The 21,377-nt window shown below is 41.2% G+C and overlaps 2 protein-coding genes across 11 annotated transcripts in view; one reads left to right on the forward strand and one right to left on the reverse strand.

Annotated features, from left to right (window-relative positions):
- SLC26A7 (solute carrier family 26 member 7) overlaps positions 1 to 21,377 on the reverse strand; it is a 795,743-nt gene that overhangs the window by 343,512 nt on the left and 430,854 nt on the right. The gene's annotated exons all lie outside the window — the stretch shown is intronic.
- The window catches only part of RUNX1T1 (RUNX1 partner transcriptional co-repressor 1), a 148,134-nt gene that overhangs the window by 63,185 nt on the left and 63,572 nt on the right, over positions 1 to 21,377 (forward strand). For 9 of the 10 annotated variants that reach the window (XR_012157132.2, XM_073330592.2, XM_073330591.1 and 6 more), the window contains 3 exons: positions 8,781 to 8,918; positions 17,230 to 17,471; positions 20,646 to 20,735. Coding sequence is in view for 9 of the 10 variants with exons in the window: in XM_073330592.2 (XP_073186693.1) it covers positions 8,781 to 8,918; positions 17,230 to 17,471; positions 20,646 to 20,735 (470 nt within the window). In the remaining variant the exon portion in view is untranslated. Of the gene's footprint in view, positions 1 to 7,843; positions 7,864 to 8,780; positions 8,919 to 17,229; positions 17,472 to 20,645; positions 20,736 to 21,377 lie in introns of those variants that run through there. The other variant, XM_073330594.2, reaches the window with a different exon arrangement.

Consider the following 21,377-nt stretch of genomic DNA (forward strand, 5'->3'; position numbering starts at 1 on the left):
GCAAAACTACACTTAAAATAAATAAAATATAAAACAAACACTTCTCTAAATAAAATCATATGCTGAGAGAGTTTTGTCATGGAGTCACCGGGCGATGCTGTGGAACTACTCCATACGAAGCCAGTCAGAACTCTGGGGAAGCCTCCTCTCCCCAGGACAAGAAGCTTACACAACTTCGACCTTCCTGAGGCTGACCTCGGAGCATACAGCATTCCCCTCCACACCGTGCGCTTCCCACAGCGAGTGTGCACAAGCGGGGCTCCTGGGGAAGCCAGTGGGTCCTGCACCTGAATTCTACAGTCAGACGTGACTCTCAGCCAGCCAGTAAAACAGAAGGTTTATTAGACGACAGGAACATGGTCTAAAACAGAGCTTGTAGGTACAGAGAACAGGAGCCCTCAGTCAGGTCCGTCTTGGGTGGCAGGGAAGCCAGAGCCCCATCTGAGCCTCCCTCCATTTCCCTAGCCAGCTCCAAAATTGAAACTCTCCAGCCCCTCTTCTCCTTTGTCTCTTTCCCAGGCCAGGAGGCCACCTGATCTCTTTGTTCTCCAACACCTTCAGTTGACACCTTTGCAGAGGAGGGGCCCAGGCCATCAGTTGCCAGAAGACAGGGGGTCGGCCATTCTTTGTGCAGACACCATCATACTGGCCTCCTAGGGCTCTGCCACAATCACACACCCTTATCCCACCACCTGGATACTTAAGAACTGCATAGGGGAAACTGAGGCACCCACACAGTATTCAGAGAAAACATTAACATTCCCACTTCGTCACATGTTTCTTTTGGGAGTTTGCATTCAAATAATCTGTCACAGCAAAGGCATCTCAACCCTGTATTTAGAACAACTGGATCATTTTACCTTAGATGCCACCCATAACCTTGGACACCCTTCTCTTCTCTTCATTTGGGGTGGGGAGGTGATACACCTCTTAATTCCTTAAGAATATTCAACCCAGGCCCATTTGCAGGAGACACTAGTCCCAGAATCCAAACTAAAAGGTGTGCTTCATACCTGCATCGTTGGTTGTCACGGTAATGTGTGACAGTCTAGTTTTCCAAAGCATATGCTGGCATTCGCCTGGCACATATAATCCACAACCCCTTTAGATTTGAGTTAGGGGATAATATCACAAACACCCTTGTTAATTCATGCAACAGAGTGCTGGATACATTATTTTCATTGCCTTGTTTTAGATGTGCTAAAGAAATAGTCTGATAACTTGGTGTCTGTGATAATTTCAGGACAATCTCAGAAGCAGAGTTTCTATGCAGAAGATGAAAGAACTGGGCAGAAATGGATAGAATGGATGCACTTCCATTTATTTCCAAGAATAGCTGATGATGTGGAGAAGATGATTAAGGGCTCAACTATTTGAGTTGGAAAAGAATGAGATAAGGTTGTCACAAAGCTGTTGTATTGCACTACAGAAAACCAGCTATATTTGTTGGTGTTTAAGAGCTTCATGTACATCATACTGAAGATGCCATCAATTGTTGTCATCTTGCAAGCCCAGTTGATATCTTCCATCTCGGTTGTCTTGTGTGCACACCTATTCCTCAGATATATGTCTGTTAGGACTGCTTATATTCTTCAGAAGAAGGATAGTGCCTGAAAGTTTGATTTACCTTTAATACTACTACTTTGAGATCCTTGTTGAAGGGTTTCTTCCGGCCACAGAATTCGTAATGGGATTCAGATTCCTTCACCTCTAGGTTCGTATTTTGAATCCAGTCGAGACTGATTCAGAAAATTATGGATGTCTGATTAGTGCTGTAAACTGAGTGAGTAAGGTGTGGGTTTCAGGACATTTGTTCACAGCACAAAAACCACTGTGATCATCAGAATCCCTTTTGGCAGCCTCAGTAGAGAAGCCAAGAAATGAATGGGAATGAAGACTGGACTGCACTTGCTGTCTCTCTCAAACAAGTTTGAGGCATGTTGGCAGTACTTCATGGAGGGAGAAGCTGCAGTGCTCCTGACTGTTCATCGTGTTCTGTGGCCGCACAGAGAGATTTCCAGTAGTTTCCAAAAACAGTGAGTGTGGGGAAGGAAGGAATGGCCTTCTTGCATTGCTTACTTGTTTCCTTTAACACTCAAGCAAATCTCTCTCTCACTAGAACACCTATCTTCATATAGTTCCTAGGGACTGATTTAAAACATTCTTTCCTCTTCTTTCTTTCATTGTAGTATAGTTGATAAAGGATGGGTCTGGTATTCAGGAGTCCTGGGTTCTCTTCTCAGTAGTAACAGCGCTTCCTATGTGTGACCTTAGACAAGTCAAACTGTCTTCTGTGTTTCTTAGTTTACCTGTCTGTAATTAATGCGAGGAGAACGAGACTTACCCACCTTTGTAAAGTGCTAGATGTATGAGTGAAAAGTGCTATGTAACTGCTAAATAATTATTACTTTTCACTGGACTTAATTGGGCTTTCCTCTTTCAGTTCATCACTGCTATGACCCACTCCCTTGTTTTGTATGTCATTAATGTGCTATCCAATCTCAAAACCATCAGAATAGTGTATTTGACAGTAATATTAGAATGGATGCTATGGTGATGGTCACCAGTACAAAATACTTTAGATGGATTTGAGCTCAATTTATATATCTGGATCAACTTATTTTTCTATTCTGTTACATGCATGGAGCTTTGAACATTCCTTTTTTCTCGTTTACAGGGTAAGTTATAAAGGAAACTAGACAGTAGAAATTTAAACTGGTTTAATTCAGCAACCTTTAACACCAATTTTTCTGTGGGTTGGCACAGGAATACTAGGTAAAGTCAATATAGAACGTCTTTTAAGAATCTTTCATGCCGGAATATACATCTGGAACTGTTTGCTCTAACTAAAAGTAAAATAAATGCCACAGCGTATTATACCATACGTTTTTTCATTTAAAAGGGAAATTGAAAACATACCACTTCTAGAAATGCTTGACATTGAATTGGCTATTGAAATGGTATCAGGAAAATATTTATATATTCCATATTTTGTTCCATAGATCAGCCTTCCTTGATGCATTAGACTTGGAATCCTGCCATTTATGCTGAAATTTTGCCATATATGAAAGACCGCCTTGTTTTAAAAATGGACTAAATCATTTAGGATACAGGAACTGAAGTAAATCTATTTGAATACATGCACATCTCTTTCCCCCTTCCTCCCTCATGCACATGTTTTAGGTTTTGGAGGGATTTTTCTTTGTGTTTTTTTCCCCATATTTACTTTATAAGGCTAGTTACACTTATAGTAAATATCAACATTCATTTAACAGCTAAAAACAGTGGTAAAAATAGTTCCCATTGCAAAAATTGAATGGATGACAAGAATAATTTAGTTACTTGAATTAAAAAAATCCACCAAAGAAACGTCATAATTTAAAGTTGGTTTTACAGCATTCTTTAATTTTAAATGGAGCAAAAAGTTTCTGTGGTTAAATCACAGCTCTTAGCTCTTTGCTGTAAAATAAATTCAAGAATGTATATTTCAAAATGTTTTTTTAAATATAATCCAAAACAAATGAAATAGATCCCTGCATACTTGAAACATACTTTCTGAATTTATCCTAAATCTGTCATTGTTCCAGAGGCTTGTGTGCATGGATTAGGACTGGCCCATTATTTCACCATCTATCTCCATCCTGAATTGATTTCAATGAACAATACAGAATGAATTGCAGATGGTCTCCTTTTTCCTGTAGTTTGGAGGACCTCTGGGCTTAAGACCCATTTGGTTAGGGCTACGGTAACCATTCCAGAGTTTTGGCTGCTTTTTAGTATTCTGAAGTAGAAACGCTTAAACCTGAAATAGACTGTTCTCACTACCCATTCGAATTGTACTCTTAAATTATGTGTGAGGTTTTGAGAGATGGTGAACATATGGGCTGTGTGAAGCTTTCATCATGGACCTGAAGCTGTTCAAAACTCACCTGGTTTAATTACAAATTCAAATTTCACCCTAGGCGTATGTGAATTAAGATTTGCAGACATGGGTTTAGTTTTATTCTTTTGCATCAAAACCATGTCAAACGCATGGAATTCCAGTTTTGACTAGGGTTTTGTTGGGTTTTTTTTTAGTTCTTTTGAATTCCAAGTCAAACTCAAGGCATATGAGCCCATATGTAATGAAAATGGAGAAAATGCACATGAATCCCTGCAAACCAACATATTGTGAATATGTCTTCCTCTTAGGGTTGCCAAATTTCTAATTGCACACAACTGAACACCCTAGCTCCGCCCCTTCCCCAAGATCCTGCCCCACCCTGCCCCATGATCCCGCCCCCACTCACTACATTCCCCCTTCCTCGGTGGCTCACTCTCCCCCACCCTCACTCACTTTCACTGGACTGGGGCAAGAAGTTGGGGTGCAGGAGGAAGTGAAGGCTCCAGCTGGGGGTGCGGGCTCTGGGGTGGGGCTGAGGATTAGGGGTTACAGGTGCAGGATGGGCTCTGGGTTGGGGAGGGGCTCAGGACTGGGGCAGGGGGTTGGGACTTGCGGTTGGGGTGCAGACTTACCTCAGGCGGCTCCCGGTCAGTGGCGCAGCAGGGGTAAGGCAGGCTCCCTGCCTGTCCTGACTCCATGCCGCACCCTGGAAGCGGCCAGCAGGTCCAGCTCCGAGGCGGAGGAGAGGGGGAGCAGAAGGCTCTGTGCGCTGCTCTTGCCCACACGCACCCCCCCCCCCCAGCTCCCATTAGCCGCGGTTCCCGGCCATTGGGAGTGCGGAGCCAGTGCTCAGGGCAGGGGCAGTGCCCAGAGTCCCATGGCTCCCTCGCCTAGCAGCCGGACTTACTGGCCACTTCCAGGGTGCAGTGCAGTGCCAGGACAGGAAGGGACTAGCCTGTCCTAGACCCGCAGCACTGCTGACCGGACTTTTAACAGGGTCCCTTTTTGACAGGGCATTCCAGTCGAAAACCAGACGCCTGGCAGTCCTACTTCCTCTTCAGGCTTTGGAGTGGATCCTCTCCCTCCCCTTTATATGTACAGAGAGGAAAAAATCCACATGGGACTTGTGTGAAGAATGTATGGGCAGTATTACAAACCCCAAGCATTCAAAAAACATGAGCCCCCAAAACATGAGATTTTAACAAGAATAAATGTTGGCTCCTTTTTATTTGTCTTTAGATTTTTGAGTCTTTTAGGGTTCACATTTTTAGGCTTTTCTTTGGAAGTATGAGGGTGAACACTGTTTCAGTTTTCATTTAAAAAAATTCTCATGTAATAATCACATGACTCCAGAACCTGGGGCTTTAAAAAAACAACAAATATTGCAAGGCTCACAATTAGAATTACAAGAATTTGTAATAGTGTGTATAAGCAGTGACACTTCAGCATTCTTCTCCACCCCTCTGCTCCTTTATCTTCTTTGAGGAGCCCCTGTGTTTGAAATCAGAGTAGTCAGGGCTCTGCAAGTTCGTGAGTGGGTAAATAGAATTGGGAAGCACCTGTGGTACGCTGAATTTTTAAGACCCAACATCTTCCTCACATGTCTACAGCTCAGGGAAAGGGTGGGGAGTTAATGGGGGCAGCAGCGAAAGAAGCTTTTGTGCCGGAGGAGGAGCATGAGAACATAAGAACGGCCGTACTGGGTCAGACCAAAGGTCCATTTAGCCCAGTATCCTGTCTTCCAGGTCCCTGACACAAGTACAGAGAAGAAGGCCATCCTCCTGGGATGGCTCAATATCTGTGTGGTTGTTCTGTGCCTTCCAGGCAGAAGAGCAAGCTTTGCAGTCTATGTTTCCTTTCTGGCACTGCGAACCTGACCCATTTCAGGAGAGCATACAGCCTCAAGTCTGCCAGGTGTAGCATTGTTAGAATTGGGTGGGACAGTCCCAAAATGCAGAGTTCAAATCCCACTCCCCAATGACTCTGGGGCAGCATTTGACCCAGATTCCCTGCAGTGCACTCCAAGTCTGCCAGAGGCTCAGAGATGGCACCAGCCTTTTCATGGTGCGGGGTTGGGGGCTGAGGTGGGCCTTAGCTCCCCTCGTCACAAGGCTCTGCCCCCTGCTCCTTCTCTCCCCTTCAAGGTCCTGCTGTGGGAAATCCTGGACCCTCCACCTGCCCTGGGTGACCTGGCCAGGGTGCATGGCCTTGGGAGGATGAGGAGGAGCAGGGGTGGGGGCTTAGGGGATGAGGGAGCAGAGGTGGGGCCACAGAGCGGAGCGGGGCTCCTCCATGTGTCCCCCTTTTGCCTTTTGAAAAGGTGGTCACCCTAACAGGAGGTGGTGCTAATGCATTTCTGGGTAACAATAGGTTATACTTAATACTGTAATTAAAGATAAACCTAGGACATAATAAATTAGTGAATAAAAATAATTTTAAAAGAAATCCTGGATCATTACATGAACAGGTTATAATATATTGAAAATCTGAAACTGGAGCACAAAAACAGTACAATAGTGCAACTACACGGTCCATTTAAATAACAAAATATAAACCATTCTAGTCTGCTTCTTAAATTTTCCTCTGAGTAGGGACTGTTCCAAAATTCAGGCCAGATCAAAAGCTAAGTGGACTTGCGGGGAGGGAGGAAGAAGTTGTGATTGTTCATGATAGCAGAATTGCTTTTAGTTATCAGCAGTTGAACGGGAGGATATAGATTGTGCCTGCTCAGTGTGAACAGCAGGCTGCTAGTGGAGTTTGACTTCTCTCTCTCTTTCCTCCATCTTCTCCCTGGCTGTGTCTGTGCTCCCACATGCTTCAAATCTGCGTACCTGGACTGCCTTCTCTAACAGTTCAATGTGAGTGTTAGCCGAATGAAAACCAGATGGACCAGCAGTTCCCACTGTTATCTCCCAGCCAGCTCTGGCAAGCCTCCCTTTCTCTCTCCTTTCTTGGCATGGCAGAAATATTTGCCTTTATTTAGGAGGGCCTCTACTCACTGCTGTGCCTCTTTCCCTCAGCTGCAACATGAGTTGAAAGCTATTTATTCCCTTGTTGCTGAGGTTGGTTGAGGTGAGTGTGAGATGAATTCAACTATTAAGGAAGTAATGAACATTTTGAGGCTAATTTCCAAAGTTCTTTATTTTAAATAAATGATTTGTTGCAGTCGTTGGTTTAAATGTTTCAGCATAGCAATACAGAGAGAGATGTGTATGGAAAACGTAATTGCTCCCATTATTTGAGTTACCACACTTCACCTGGCTGTGTAGATGCCTTAGAATTTCAGCCAGTCTTTTTGGACACTGTTTACTACACTTCTGAGTTTATTGACCTTAGATCAACACTGCAGATTCTTTACTGCTATGATTACAAAGTATATTCCCTTCCGCTCATATGGTTCTAGCTTCTCATTCTTAGGGTTTTTTATTTCCAAAGTCTGAAAAAAACTAACTTAACTCTCTTTATAGAAACTGGTCTTTTTCAAAAAGAGAGAGAAAATGTTGAATATAGCTTCTGCAACTGCAAAACTTTGCAGAATATGTGGCTGTGTCGTATTTCTGTAGTTTCTTAATAGTAAGGGATTGGGACCACAACATTCTTTGGTATTACGTGCTCTTTATAAATTAAATGAACTGGTATTATTTCTAAGGCTTCTTTAAAAATATTTCTATTGAAAAAATATATTTCTGGAATCTCTCTTTAATACACATATGTGCATATTATGTATAATATAATGTGTGTGTATATAATTTTATGTATGTATTTGTGTGCATCTTGTATCCATTTTTATCGACAGTTTGAAGGTCTCATCTTTTCAAGAACAAATATTTTTTGCAATTGTTTTTCATGGAGAATGACTTTGGAAAAGTTACATTAGTAGCTAATGAACATTAAAGGCTAAATACGATCATCTTACTTACTCCAGGAGTGTCAATGAACTGCTGATGTGAGCAAGGCAATCATAATATGGCTTTAAATAGGTAAATGGTGCGTTGCTTTGTTTTGCCCATTCTTGATATACAGATTTTAAGTTTTTGTTGTTTTTTTTCAAATGTACCTCTTGAATTTAGGTGTAAAAGCTGGTAAAACAGAGTTAAATCTTGTAGTTTCAGTGGCAAACATCTTTCCATCAGGAGAACTGTCAAGTCCTTTTTCCTTTTGTTTCTTTAAATTTCCCAAAATTGGAGCATGCCTGCAGTTGTCCTTGATGTTAAAGGTATAAGTTGAAACAGTTGACAGTGTTTTTTATATTAGTAATAGTCTAGTATAAATGCACAGGACCTGTGTCTGCCAAAGATACCTTGTATTATATGGCATATGGTATTTATTTCTTGTTGATTTAAAAAAGAACCAGGAGGTGGACTGTTAAACCCAGGCAGGATACATGCAGTATTAACCCTGGTATCCATTATACTTAAAAAGACAAAAGATGAAGAAGGCAGCAGGTGCTACATGGAAAACCAGTCATGAAGAGTGCTGGCTATGGCCAATATCTCACCTGTACAAAAGCGTTTCAGGTTTTTGTTCTTCCAGAGTTGTCAGAAGGGGATTTATTACCTTCCTGACTCTTCATCTAATTTCTCCTTTTGGCTAATGTTAAAGCCGTCAAGTGAGATGATATTATTGCAGCTCCAGTACTGTTTTTGGGGTAGCATCTGCACATGCTAGAAATAAAAACACAAGATAATACGACCCTGTTTATTAATGAGGCCCTATCTGTGTTACACTTTCTTAAGTGCAGTTTCAACGATGTCATCTTGAAAAAACAAGCTGGAGTAAATAAGTGTGTTTATCTTCCGCAGAAGCTGCTAAAGCTGCTTAGTTCATGGTTAAGCTTTTTATTCAGAACTGATGAATTTGGAGAAATAAAGTAGTATGTTCATGTGGTATGTTACAGATCGCACTGAGAAGCATTCCACAATGCCAGACTCACCTGTGGATGTGAAGACGCAATCCAGGCTGACGCCTCCAACAATGCCACCTCCTCCCACTACCCAAGGAGCTCCAAGAACCAGTTCATTCACACCCACAACGTGTAATTAGACTTATTTTCTTCTTTTGTTCCATATTCTTTTGCATGTGAGATTTTGATTCTTCCTATATGTCAGAAATCAAATTATATGAAGAGAGCCCTATATGACATGGCTAGAGCATCAATTCATTATACTGCAATAATGTCATTAAGCAAAACTAAGAACACAGTAGATTAGTACATTTTAATCTGTGAAACCAGTCAGTTCAGAAGTTTCCTAATTTATTGGTGGGTTGGGTGCACAGTGAAAGAATAGTCAGTGCTAACTTCCCCTGCACTCTTGCTCCAGTTATAGCATTCCTGATAAAAGAAGTATGGAGACTTTCTTCTGAGCTTTACTGTTGTGGTGGTAATGAAATCGCATTCTCTTTTAAATAAATGCCGAGGTATAAATCTGTTTTTGAGGGGGAAAGAATAAATTAATAAACATTAACCAGAAATTACATTAACCGTCATTCTAGAACTACGTTTTCTAAAGATGCTGAAATATCTTTTTTATCTCGAACCAGTCACATTGAATCTGGAAATCCCTAGCCTGTGACTATTTGACTTACCTCAGTCACCGTGGACCAGATTCGTCTCTGTTAACCTGATATAAATGCAAAAAAATCTGCACTGACATCAGTGGAGTTACTCTGCATTTATATCTATGTAACTGAGATCAGAATCTGGTCCATCACCTGGGTCATTATTCACGAAACACTCTATTGTCTTTCCCCCATTTCTAAAAATAAATATTTTTGTCTCTTACACTGCATTGTTATAATATAAAAATAAGAGTGTGTTGACATTTTTTAATGTAAATACTTGTGAACCATGTAGGCATATGTATGCATACACACAGTAACGGCACCATGTTATTTCTGCAACCCTTGCCCTTTGCCCCCTCCTTGTCTGTTAGGTACACCATTTAGCACATGCAATTTACTCCTGTGCAGAAGGCCAGTGCAAGGCCTCTGTACCTCTTAAATCCCAGAGGAGCCCTATTTGGAGGATTTACATGTGACTTAAATGGTGAATAATATTTGTACTAGCCCTCTGCACAGGCATAAATTTCACTCATAGGCACTGATCGTGCAAAGACTTATAAAACAGTTTAACTTTAAGCATATGAGTAGGCTCAGGGATTTACTCATGTATTTAAAGATTTGCATGTTCTTTAAATTGTTGCAGGACTGCAATATTAAATTGTAAGTTCATCAAAGCTGTGACTTGTATCTTGTGTGAAATGCCAAACACAATTATGGATGCTATAAAACTCTTCATTATCAATACAAAAAGAAGAGGACATAGCTTTCCTTTAATCAGTATCTGTAGGCTTTACAGAATTTGTGTTTGTTGGATAAGTCTAGAATCTATGTGAACCAATGCATTTTAGGGGATTCCTTTGTTTAAAGCTTTTTAATCTTCAAGCGATCTGGCATGTGCCTACAACAGTACCAAGTTACAGTACAAACAGTACTGTTCTAGAGTCTGTTTTCCAATAATATGTGAATGTCCACAGCCCAAGTGTATCTGTTTCTGGGCCCATTGGTGTTTACAGAAGAAGAATCACTAACTTGTTCACTGTTTTGTTGAAAATTGCAAATATTAAATTCTGTTTTGTCAACAACACAGACTTTTGCCAACCTACAAATTTGACCATCATGGGACTGAGATAAGATTTAAAAGAAAAATTATTTTTATTTATGTTTATTTATTTATTTATTGTGTATTTCTTCCTTTTTTGTTGGTTGTTTAATTATTTTCAGAAAGTGCCATCCTTAGTCCCTACCGTGTGTGTGTGTGTGTGTGTTTCCAGATGGAAAATGTACTCACAAAGGAAGGGCCTCTTCTACTGCTTCCTGTTCTCTTTGGACACTTTCTCAGGCTTCCCAGACAATCCCTATCTACTGCCTCCTCTGAACACAGTATTTGCCCGCTTCTCCTGCCCCTTCCTCAGGTTCTGTGCTCCCTGCTTTGCCGGGCCTTCTAAGTCATTCTCCGTGGTCCACTGCTCCTTGTCCCCTCCTGTCTGGACTCAATAGAGAGCCCAGAGCAGTGAGTGAGGAGGCAGAGGACATCTGGACCAGTGCCCTGCTGGATAGTGTGACACACTCCCATCCTTTCCAAATCCTCACTTACATTATCTTAGGTACTTATATGGCTCCCATCACCATAGTATCTAAGTGCCTCACAATCTTTACTGTATTTAATATACTATATTAATTCAGATACCCACCCCAATGCAGCATTAAGAGGAGCATGGCTTGGAGCTGCTGTGGCTGCTGCCTAGGGCTTCCCTAAGCCAGTTCCTCTCTGCTTTTGCCTGATTTGGATACTGCTTCCCCTACTGTGCACACACACTAGAGTTGAGTCATCCTGGCTAATAGCCATCAATGGCTGTTAGCCAGAATGGGCAGGGATGGTGTCCCTAGCCTCTGTTTGCCAGAAATGGGGAGTGGGCAAGAGGGGTTGGATCACTTGATGATTACCTGTTCAGTTCATTCCCTTCGGGGCATCTGGTATTGACCACTGTTGGAAGACTGGATGTTGGGCTAGATGGACCTTTGGTCTGACCCAGTATGGCCGTTCTTATGCTGAAGCTCTGCAGAGCCACCCGACCTAGGAACTATGTTCTCTAGTGACTTGTTGCCACATTACATTTTGATTAAAAAACTAGAACCACATAAAGTGTACATGGCACACATTGCATGGATTAAAAACTGGCTAATAGATTAGTCTTGAAAAATAATTGTAAACAGGGCATTGTCATGGATTGATTTAGTTGGGGATTGGTCCTGGTTTGAGCAGGGGGTTGGACTAGATGACCTCCTGAGGTCCCTTCCAACCCTGATATTCTATGATTCTATGGAGCTGGTGTGTTTCCAGCGAAGTCCCACTGGGATTGGTTCTTGATCCTACACTATTTAACATTTTTATCAATGACCTGGAAGAAAGCATAAAATCATCACTAATAAAGTTTGCAGATGACACAGAAATTGGGGGAGTGGTAAAAAATGAAGAGTACGGGTCACTAATACAGAGCAGTCTGGATCAGTTGGTAAAGTGGGCACAAGCAAACTATGCATTTTAATATGAGTGAATGTAAATGTATACATCTAGGAACAAAGATATAGGCCATACTTGCAGGATGGGGGACTCTATCCAGAGAAGCAGTGACTGAAAAAGGTTTGGGGGTTGTAGTGGATAGTCAGCTGAATGTGAGCTCCCTGTGTGATGCTGTGGCTAAAAGAGCTAATGCGATCTTGAGGTGCATAAATGGGGAATTTCGAGAAGGAATAGAGAGGTTATCTTACATCTACATTTGACCCTGGTGAGACTGCTGCTGGAATATTGTGTCTGGTTCTGGTGTCCACAATTCAAGAAGGATATTGATATATTGGAGAGGCTCAGAGAAGAGCCACAAGAATGATTCAAGGATTAGAAAACATGACTTATAGTGATAGACTCAAAAAGCTCGATCTATTTAGCTTATCAAAAAGAAGATTAAGGGGTGACTTGATTACAGTCTATACATATCTACCTGGGGAACAAATCTTTAATAATGGGCTCTTCAGTCTAGCAGAAAAAGGTAAACACAATCCAATGGCTGGAAGTTGGAGCTAGACAAATTTAGATTGGAAATAAGGCATACATTTTTAACGGTGACAGTAATTAACCATTGGAATAATTTACCAAGGGTCATGGTGGATTTTCCATCACTGACAATTTTAAAATCAAGATTGGATGTTTTTCTAAAGGCTAGGAATTATTTTGGGGAAAATACTACTGCCTGTTTCAGAGTAACAGCTGTGTTAGTCTGTATTCGCAAAAAGAAAAGGAGTACTTGTGGCACCTTAGAGACTAACCAATTTATTTGAGCATAAGCTTTCGTGAGCTACAGCTCACTTCATTGGACGCATACTGTGGAAAGTGTAGAAGATCTTTTTATACACACAAAGCATGAAAAAATACCTCCTCCCACCCCACTCTCCTGCTGGTAATAGCTTATCTAAAGTGATCACTCTCCTTACAATGTGTATGATAATCAAGTTGGGCCATTTCCAGCCCAAATCCAGGTTTTCTCACCCCCGCCCCCTCCCCCCACACACAAACCCACTCTCCTGCTGGTAATAGCTTATCTAAAGTGACCTCTCTCCTTTCAATGTGCATGATAATCAAGGTGGGCCATTTCCAGCACAAATCCAGGGTTTAACAAGAACGTCTGAGGGGAGGGGGGAGGTAGGGGAAAAAACAAGGGGAAATAGGTTACCTTGCATAATGACTTAGCCACTCCCAGTCTCTATTCAAGCCTGAGTTAATTGTATCCAATTTGCAAATGAATTCCAATTCAACAGTTTCTCGCTGGAGTCTTGATTTGAAGTTTTTTTGTTGTAACATGAAAGTTGCAATATTACAACAAAAAAACTTCAAATCCAGACTCCAGCAAGAAACTGTTGAATTGGAATTCATTTGCAAATTGGATACAATTAACTTAGGCTTGAATAGAGATTGGAAGTGGCTAAGTCATTATGCAAGGTAACCTATTTCCCCTTGTTTTTTCCTACCCCACCCCCCCGCCCAGATGTTCTTGTTAAACCCTGGATTTGTGCTGGAAATGGCCCACCTTGATTATCATGCACATTGAAAGGAGAGAGGTCACTTTAGATAAACTATTACCAGCAGGAGAGAGGGTTTGTGTGTGGGGGGGGGGAGAGAACCTGGATTTGTGCTGGAAATGGCCCAACTTGATTATCATACACATTGTAAGGAGAGTGATCACTTTAGATATGCTATTACCAGCAGGAGAGTGGGGTGGGGGAGGAGGTATTTTTTCATGCTTTGTGTGTATAAAAAGATCTTCTACACTTTCCACAGTATGCGTCCGATGAAGTGAGCTGTAGCTCACGAAAGCTTATGCTCAAATAAATTGGTTAGTCTCTAAGGTGCCACAAGTACTCCTTTTCTTACTACGGCCTGTGTTATACAGGTAGTCAATCTATGGTAACAATGGCCTTGGAATCGATGAATCTAGTGTCCTCAAAATGGAACTGCTGCCATATCTACCGCTTGGGCAGAAATCACTTTTAAAATGCCACAGAATTTTAGTAAATTTGCTGAAATTTAGTGAGAGTTGGCAGCACTTAAAATGGGTGAAAGAAGAGTTGTGATCAACAAATAGGGATGGCTATGCGAGAGGATAACTCCCTGTTACTAAGGGCTGGTCACTACCACGGTAAGTCGACCTAAGTTACGCAACTTCAGTTATGTAAATAACGTAACTGAAATCAATGTAACTTAGGTCGACTTACCTTACTCTAGAATACCGGAGTCGATGGGAGAGCACTCTGCCATTGACTTAGCGGGTCTTCACCAGACCTGCTAAATTGACACCACTACATCAATCACAGCAGTGCCAATCTACCTGTAAGTGTAGACATGGCCTAAGTAACATAGGTCACTGTCTGAGAGAGGCCAGTGGCTAAGAAAATGTTAAAATAATGTTTGTGATGTAGAGAGTAGTGAGCTCAGTGTGTCACCAGTCTGTCCAGTGTTTTCAGTGAGCAGCCATCTGTCATTTTGTTATTTGATATCCTCCCATGTAGGTGATTCTCCATTTATTATTTGTGGAAGAATGTTTTATGGTATCTCATGGGCCAGATTCGGGGCTCGTTCAGTTTTTGGGTGTCTATGAGGCTGCATTGATTCTGCAAAAGCAAGGTCGCTGTTAAATCCTGGAATATGAGTGGCCCCTGCCCAGCACAAGAATCAACAAATGGCCCTGTTCCGCCACTACATTGGTCCATAGAGCATGTCTGGCACATTGTCTGTTCCACCCAGGGCCGTCCTTAGGTTTTATGGGGCTCTATTCAGTATTATCAAACTTGTGCCCTATGCCTGACGGCAGCCTGGGCTCACATGTGTATTTTAGACAAGGATGGTCTTTTGAAGGATTTATTTAAAAAACTGTGTCTGGAGATCCAAGCACTTAAGACTAAAGATGAATTCTCAGCTTGTGCATCTAAAAATCTATGCAAGGATTTTTTAGAGATGTGATTTTTATAATCTTCAGCAACACACTAATGAAATATTTTTAAAGCAAATTTTAAACTAAGATCCTGTAGACTAGCATGTTCTGAGTAACTATTACAGTAATGTCCAACTGTTTTTCAGAAACTGACAGTATATACCTGTGGGTTGGCAAATGCCTGTTAAATGGCTTCATTACCACTTGAATGGCTCTTTAACAGTTTCAGTGTTGTGCAATAGGTCTGGCAGGCTGGAAGGCTTTTTCACTTTTCAGTACTAGATCCCCTCCAGAGGAAGAAAAGGAGTACTTGTGGCACCTTAGAGACTAACCAATTTATTTGATCATAAGCTTTCGTGAGCTACAGCTCACTTCATCGGATGCATACTGTGGAAACTGCAGAAGACATTATATACACAGAGACCATGAAACAATACCTCCTCCCACCCCACTCTCCTGCTGGTAATAGCTTATCTAAATTTCCATCACAAATCCAGGTTTTGGATGGGCTATTACCAGCAGGAGAGTGAGTTTGTGTGTGTGTGGGGGGGGGGGGGGCGGAGGGTGAGAAAACCTGGATTTGTGCTGGAAATGGCCCAACTTGATTATCATACACATTGTAAGGAGAGTGATCACTTTAGATAAGCTATTACCAGCAGGAGAGTGGGGTGGGAGGAGGTATTTTTTCATGCTTTGTGTGTATAAAAAGATCTTCTACACTTTCCACAGTATGCATCCGATGAAGTGAGCTGTAGCTCATGAAAGCTTATGCTCAATGGTGCTACAAGTACTCCTTTCTTTTGGCGAATACAGACTAACACGGCTGTTACTCTGAAACCTGTCCAGAGGAAGACTCACCAGGCTGCAGTAGGCCGCTGTGGTGGGAGCCTGCAGGAAGGGTCCGAACAGGGATAGGAAGACGTGCAAGGGGGGACACTAAGATCGAGGGGTGCCCCAAATTTTTGGATGCCCTATGCAGCCGCGTATGCCTAAGGATGGCCCTGGTGCCACCGCACTAGATGGAATATATTGTTCGCTGCTGTGTGTGAGGAACAGCATCACCAGAGGTAGAGTCTTTTGTGCCCCTCCAGGGCACAGCTGTTCTGCACTAACTTTTGTTAAGGTCTGTTGCTTAAATGCTAGTGTAATCTGCACAAGAAGGTAGGGTATCCCAGTTGGGGCCCATCTGCCCTAAAATGTGTGGACCTTCCCTTGCCCCAAAACTCATCCTTTGCTGCTCTGGCTATTAAAGTAGGAAACCCACAGCAGTTGCACTCTGCTTGGATGACTGTTTCCGGGTAGGTCTGTATGGGGAAAAAGATGGCCTTAATTTGGTACATTTCTGGAGAATGAGAACAAGAATTTCAAAACTAGACAGGCTAGCATAGCAACACTAAAGCAAGTCCCCCTTCTCTCTTAAATATGTGTGAGTTATAGCCTCTTATTTGATCATTAATAATACGATGATGATAATATTTGTCTAAGGTACTTACATGGCCCCCATTACCACAAAATCAGAACACTTCACAGTCATTTAATAGGTTCCACACAACAGCACTGTGCAGTAGGGAAGTACTGTCAGACCTGTTCTATAGAAAGATAACTGCGACATGAAGAGGCTAAGTCTAAGGCCATGTGGGAAGTCTGAGGTAGAGCCAGGAAAGAAAATCCATATCTGTTCCCAAGGCCCAGTCCAGAGACTTGGCTACAAGCCTTCAATCTTAACAATAAATTCACAGTGAACATTGCACCAGTTGCATCTTTTTATACAAATCCATCTTTCTGTATGTTAGTGGCTACAAAATATGTGTGAAAGAAAATAGTCTTCTAATTGGGTGGCATAAGGTTAAAACTTGAAAGTCCTGTTTTTATAAACACAGCTGTCCAGTGTGTGTACAAAACATGATTTAAAATGTTCAGAGATAAATTTAGCCTCCACTAAATATATGTGTACTCTTTCCAGAGCAGTTTATTTAAAAAAAAATGTTACACTAATATAAGCCCATGACAAAAGACTGACCTCCAAATGATGTTTGTTCTGGTCTGAAAACATTTCAGGTGTCTGGCATGTGTGTATGAGAGCTAGTGCTATCCAGATCCATACACCATTTATTACCAGCTTCTGTGCAAGATACATGAACTGTGGAGAGTCATTCTATCAAAAGACTAATTATCTTTAAATATACCAATGGAATCAAAATATCAGCTACTTCATATTTTCAGAGTTACACAATCAATTTTGAGGTGAAACACAGAAAACTTTAAACTTATAAATGTTCTTTCTTTCCATTTTCTTCTAACCAGTAACCAATGGCACTAGCCATTCACCAACAGCATTAAATGGAGCTCCATCTCCACCTAATGGCTTTAGCAATGGGCCATCATCTTCCTCTTCATCCTCTCTGGCTAATCAGCAGTTACCACCAGCTTGTGGAGCAAGGCAACTCAGCAAACTGAAGAGATTTCTTACAACCTTACAGCAGTTTGGCAATGACATTTCACCAGAGATTGGGGAGAGAGTACGTACCCTTGTGCTAGGACTTGTGGTAAGCAAATAACAGTGACTGTTATCTTTTTTTGTTCATAGTAGATTTTAACTTTAAAAATTGGAAGATTTATTAATAGCTGTGTAATGAACATGCATGCATGCATGCACTGTGGTTATTCTGGGAGTATGGAACTTGGGACCATGAGAACCTGCCTCCCTGCACCCTGCCATTAGAGCTAATAGAAGTATCTACTAGCTGTCAGTAAGTAGTAGGCTGTTTCAGCCCAGGTCTCCATTAGAAACTTTTGCCACTATAGTAATTTCAGTTCGGGGTGTGATTTAAAATAAATGAATAAATAAAAACATGTCTAAACTGGCAGAAAACCTTATGTAGAGCAGTTATACCGGTATAAAAATGCTTTTGACAGTATAGCTTATTTTGCATGGAAATCTGTATAAACTATATAAAAGAACAGGGATTCTCAAATTGTGGGTAGGGACCCCAAAGTGGGTTGCAACCCCATTTTAATGGGGTCGCCAGGGCTGGCTTAGACTTGCTGGGCCCGGGGCTAAAGCCAAAGCCCCTCCGCCTGGGACCAAAGCCCAAGCCCTGGGCAATGGGGCTCAGGTTACAGGCCTTCTGCCTGGAGCTGAAGCCTTTCGGCTTCAGCTTTGCCCCCTCCCCCACCGGGGCGGTGGGGCTCAGGCTTCGGTTCCCCCTGTGGTCATGTAGTAATTTTTGTTGTTAGGAGGGGGTCGCGGTGCAATGAAGTTTGAGAACCCCTGTAATAGAACCTTGATTTTATGAACACCAATCTTACGAATAGCCAGTTATACAAACCATTTTTCCCAGTGATGAAAAAATTGCATAACAAAAGTGATGTTGATTAAGGAAAAAGTCAGCATGTGTTTAGTGTATTGGAAATTGCTTTGCTGTGGTTTGAAAGACAAGAAGAAGAGAAGAAGGCAGTGCATTACACCACACTGCAACCTATGCAGAATGCCTACAGTAATTTTGAGATGCTTAATTTTATGATTTTTTTTTATTTTTATGAGCTCCTCAATCTCCAATTGGTTTGTAAAATAGGGGTTCCACTGTACTAGCAAAACCATTTTTGCTAATATAAGCTTAATGTACACTAGGAGGATTTGCCGGTATCGTTATAACCGTTTCCAGCGTAGACCTGTCCATAGTCACTTAGGCCAGCTGCAAGAGGGATTTAATGCGCTAAGCCAGTGTATTGCAGTTGTATATCATGTTATTTATAATGGTACGTGTATGGAATTCCTGGTATGTAGAAATAATACTTTTTACAAAAAGAAAAGGAGGATTTGTGGCACTTTAGAGACGAACAAATTTATTTGAGCATAAGCTTTTGTGAGCTACAGCTCACTTCATCGGATGCTCAAATAAATTTGTTCATCTCTAAGGTGCCACAAGTCCTCCTTTTTTTTTTTGCAAATACAGACTAACACGGCTGCTACTCTGAATACTTTTTACAATGCTGTTTCTCAGTACATCTCGAATAACTTTCCCAGTTTACTGACAAAGAAACTAAAAGGTGGAAAGGTCAAGTGACTTGCCCATAATCACTTACCATCCTGTGACAGCACTAGAAATTGAACTCAGGTTTCTTCTTATTACCACTTGCAATGTTGCCTCCCATGTAAATCTATATAGCTCATTCAGCAGGGCTTGGATATACTAAAAAATAAAAATTCATGGTCTGATTTCCAGATGTTACCACTTCAGTTGCCACTGCTTCATCTGGAGCTGCAAGTGCTACCACCACTGAATGGCCACAGGTAGAAAAGGAGCACTTGTGGCGCCTTACACGGCTGCTACTCTGAAACCTGTCATTAGGCCACAGATGTCATACTTCTGTATGTTTTTGTATAATACTAAATAAATCTGGTCAGTACCATGATAAATAAACAAACCAACAACAACTATGAACTAAAAGTGCACCTTAGACGGTGTAACTTAAATGTTGTTATGCTTCCATGACTTGCAAGGAGCCCTACTGTGCACTTAGTTACATACCCCAAACTCCCATTGACTTCAGTGGAAATGTAGAATTAGCTGTGTGCCAGGGAAATTGTCTTGCATGGGCTGAGGTAACTGGCAACAACAGTGGAGTCAAAGTCTGTAAAATGTAATGAGCATCTGGGGAATGTGTGCTTGAAGGTGACAGTTCTCCATGCTTAGTAACTACAGCTTCAACTTTAGGCTTACTTTCGTGATTCTGCTTTGAAAAATGGAACCCTAAGGGTGGCTTTGTGGGATTCCATGTTATTGTTTCTCAATGATTTCCTTATCAGGTGTGCTCCTCTGTTTATAAGTAGCACTGTTTTCTAACTTGCCAAATGCCATCTGGGCTCTGGAAATCTAGCTGGGACCTTTTCTGTCTTAAACCTCATCACCTATAACAGAGGTCCTGCTTATTCAGTTAGACCTGTGCAGCCCATTGTCCTCAAATTATGCCTTCAGTGACAGCTTTGTGATTTCCCTGCACTCTGAACTGCCTTGCATGGGTTTGCACAGGTACAAGTGAATGTAAGTAGTAAAAAATTCTGCTGAGTATGGTTGTCTAGTATATGATATAATCCTGGATATGATTTAGTAATTTTGAGATATATTTGTCAACGGATGAGGAATAAGTGTCTTTAAAAAGTTAATTATATACACCTATAATACATACGTTAATATGCTCCTGTTACTTCCCAATCCTCTACCGAGAATTAAAATATAGTGGGCACCATTTTAAATTTAACAATTGTGTTTGTACTGCCATGGTGCCTCCTATTCTATGTGGATTAAGCAAATTCTGTTTGAAAAGCAAGCACCCTTAACTCTTTGAAATCCAGCAGAGGTGAGGGTGTTTATCACCATATAAGAAGTGCTTGGCACTCTGGATGCTCACGCCCTTGCTTCAAGCCATGAACAATGAATGTCTGAGAGTTCAGTGCTGCTCTTTATATACTTAAGAAATGGATTGTTTGTAAAATGATTCACTCCCACTGCAGTGAAACTGTGTTCAGATGTAGTTACATCTATATTTTTAGATGAGTATATTTACTTACTGTGTAACATGCATAATTTTCTGATATTGCATTAGGAGGAACATGGTATTAAGCAAAATTTTTGTACAGAATATTTTGGCTATTATTGCTCTTGCTAAGTGTTTTCATTGTTTATGTCACCAAGACAGAATTTTTTTTCCTTCTACAGAATTCTACTTTGACAATTGAAGAATTTCATTCCAAACTGCAAGAAGCTACTAACTTCCCACTGCGACCTTTTGTCATCCCATTTTTGAAGGTATTGCACAGTTCAATGATCTGGAAACTATTTCAAACCATATTGTTGTTAGGTCACAGATGTATGTTACAGTTTTTCTTTTTAAAGAGAGTCGGGAAAATGAATCTAACGCATAAAGGCTCCTTTCCATAGTTTAATGGATGAAACTCCATTAGAGTAAATATTTTCTTTCTGACCATTTCTAACTATTCACAGAAGTTGTTAGTTCCCCATATTTTGTACACACTATGTGGTTTCTTTTTTATTTTTATGTTAAAGGTGACTGTATTGAGAGGCTTTTTATGAGCTAAATCCTGGAACCCAATTATGCACTCAATAATGCTGATGTAAATTCAGAAGGCTAGATTTGGCTATGTCCAATTTGCACTGAATTAGGGGTAGTGTGGACACCTGTTGCTTTACCTTTTCATGGCATGTAACATACTCTCCCTGCATGATAAGAATATGACACACAGGAGGGCTAATAAGCATCTGATCTTTATTTTCTGACCCCACTCACATGACTCGGGTCATAGCTACAAAAGCTTTTATTTATCTGTCAAATGGCAGGGGGCAGTATCCATTGCCTCCAGTGGTGACTTGTATATCTTGCTATTTAAGTGTAAACAAAGAAGAAAAAAAACAAATTGCAAATGTAAAAAA

The sequence above is a fragment of the Lepidochelys kempii genome, chromosome 2 (assembly GCF_965140285.1).
Source record: "Lepidochelys kempii isolate rLepKem1 chromosome 2, rLepKem1.hap1, whole genome shotgun sequence".
Taxonomy (NCBI): Eukaryota; Metazoa; Chordata; order Testudines; family Cheloniidae; genus Lepidochelys; species Lepidochelys kempii.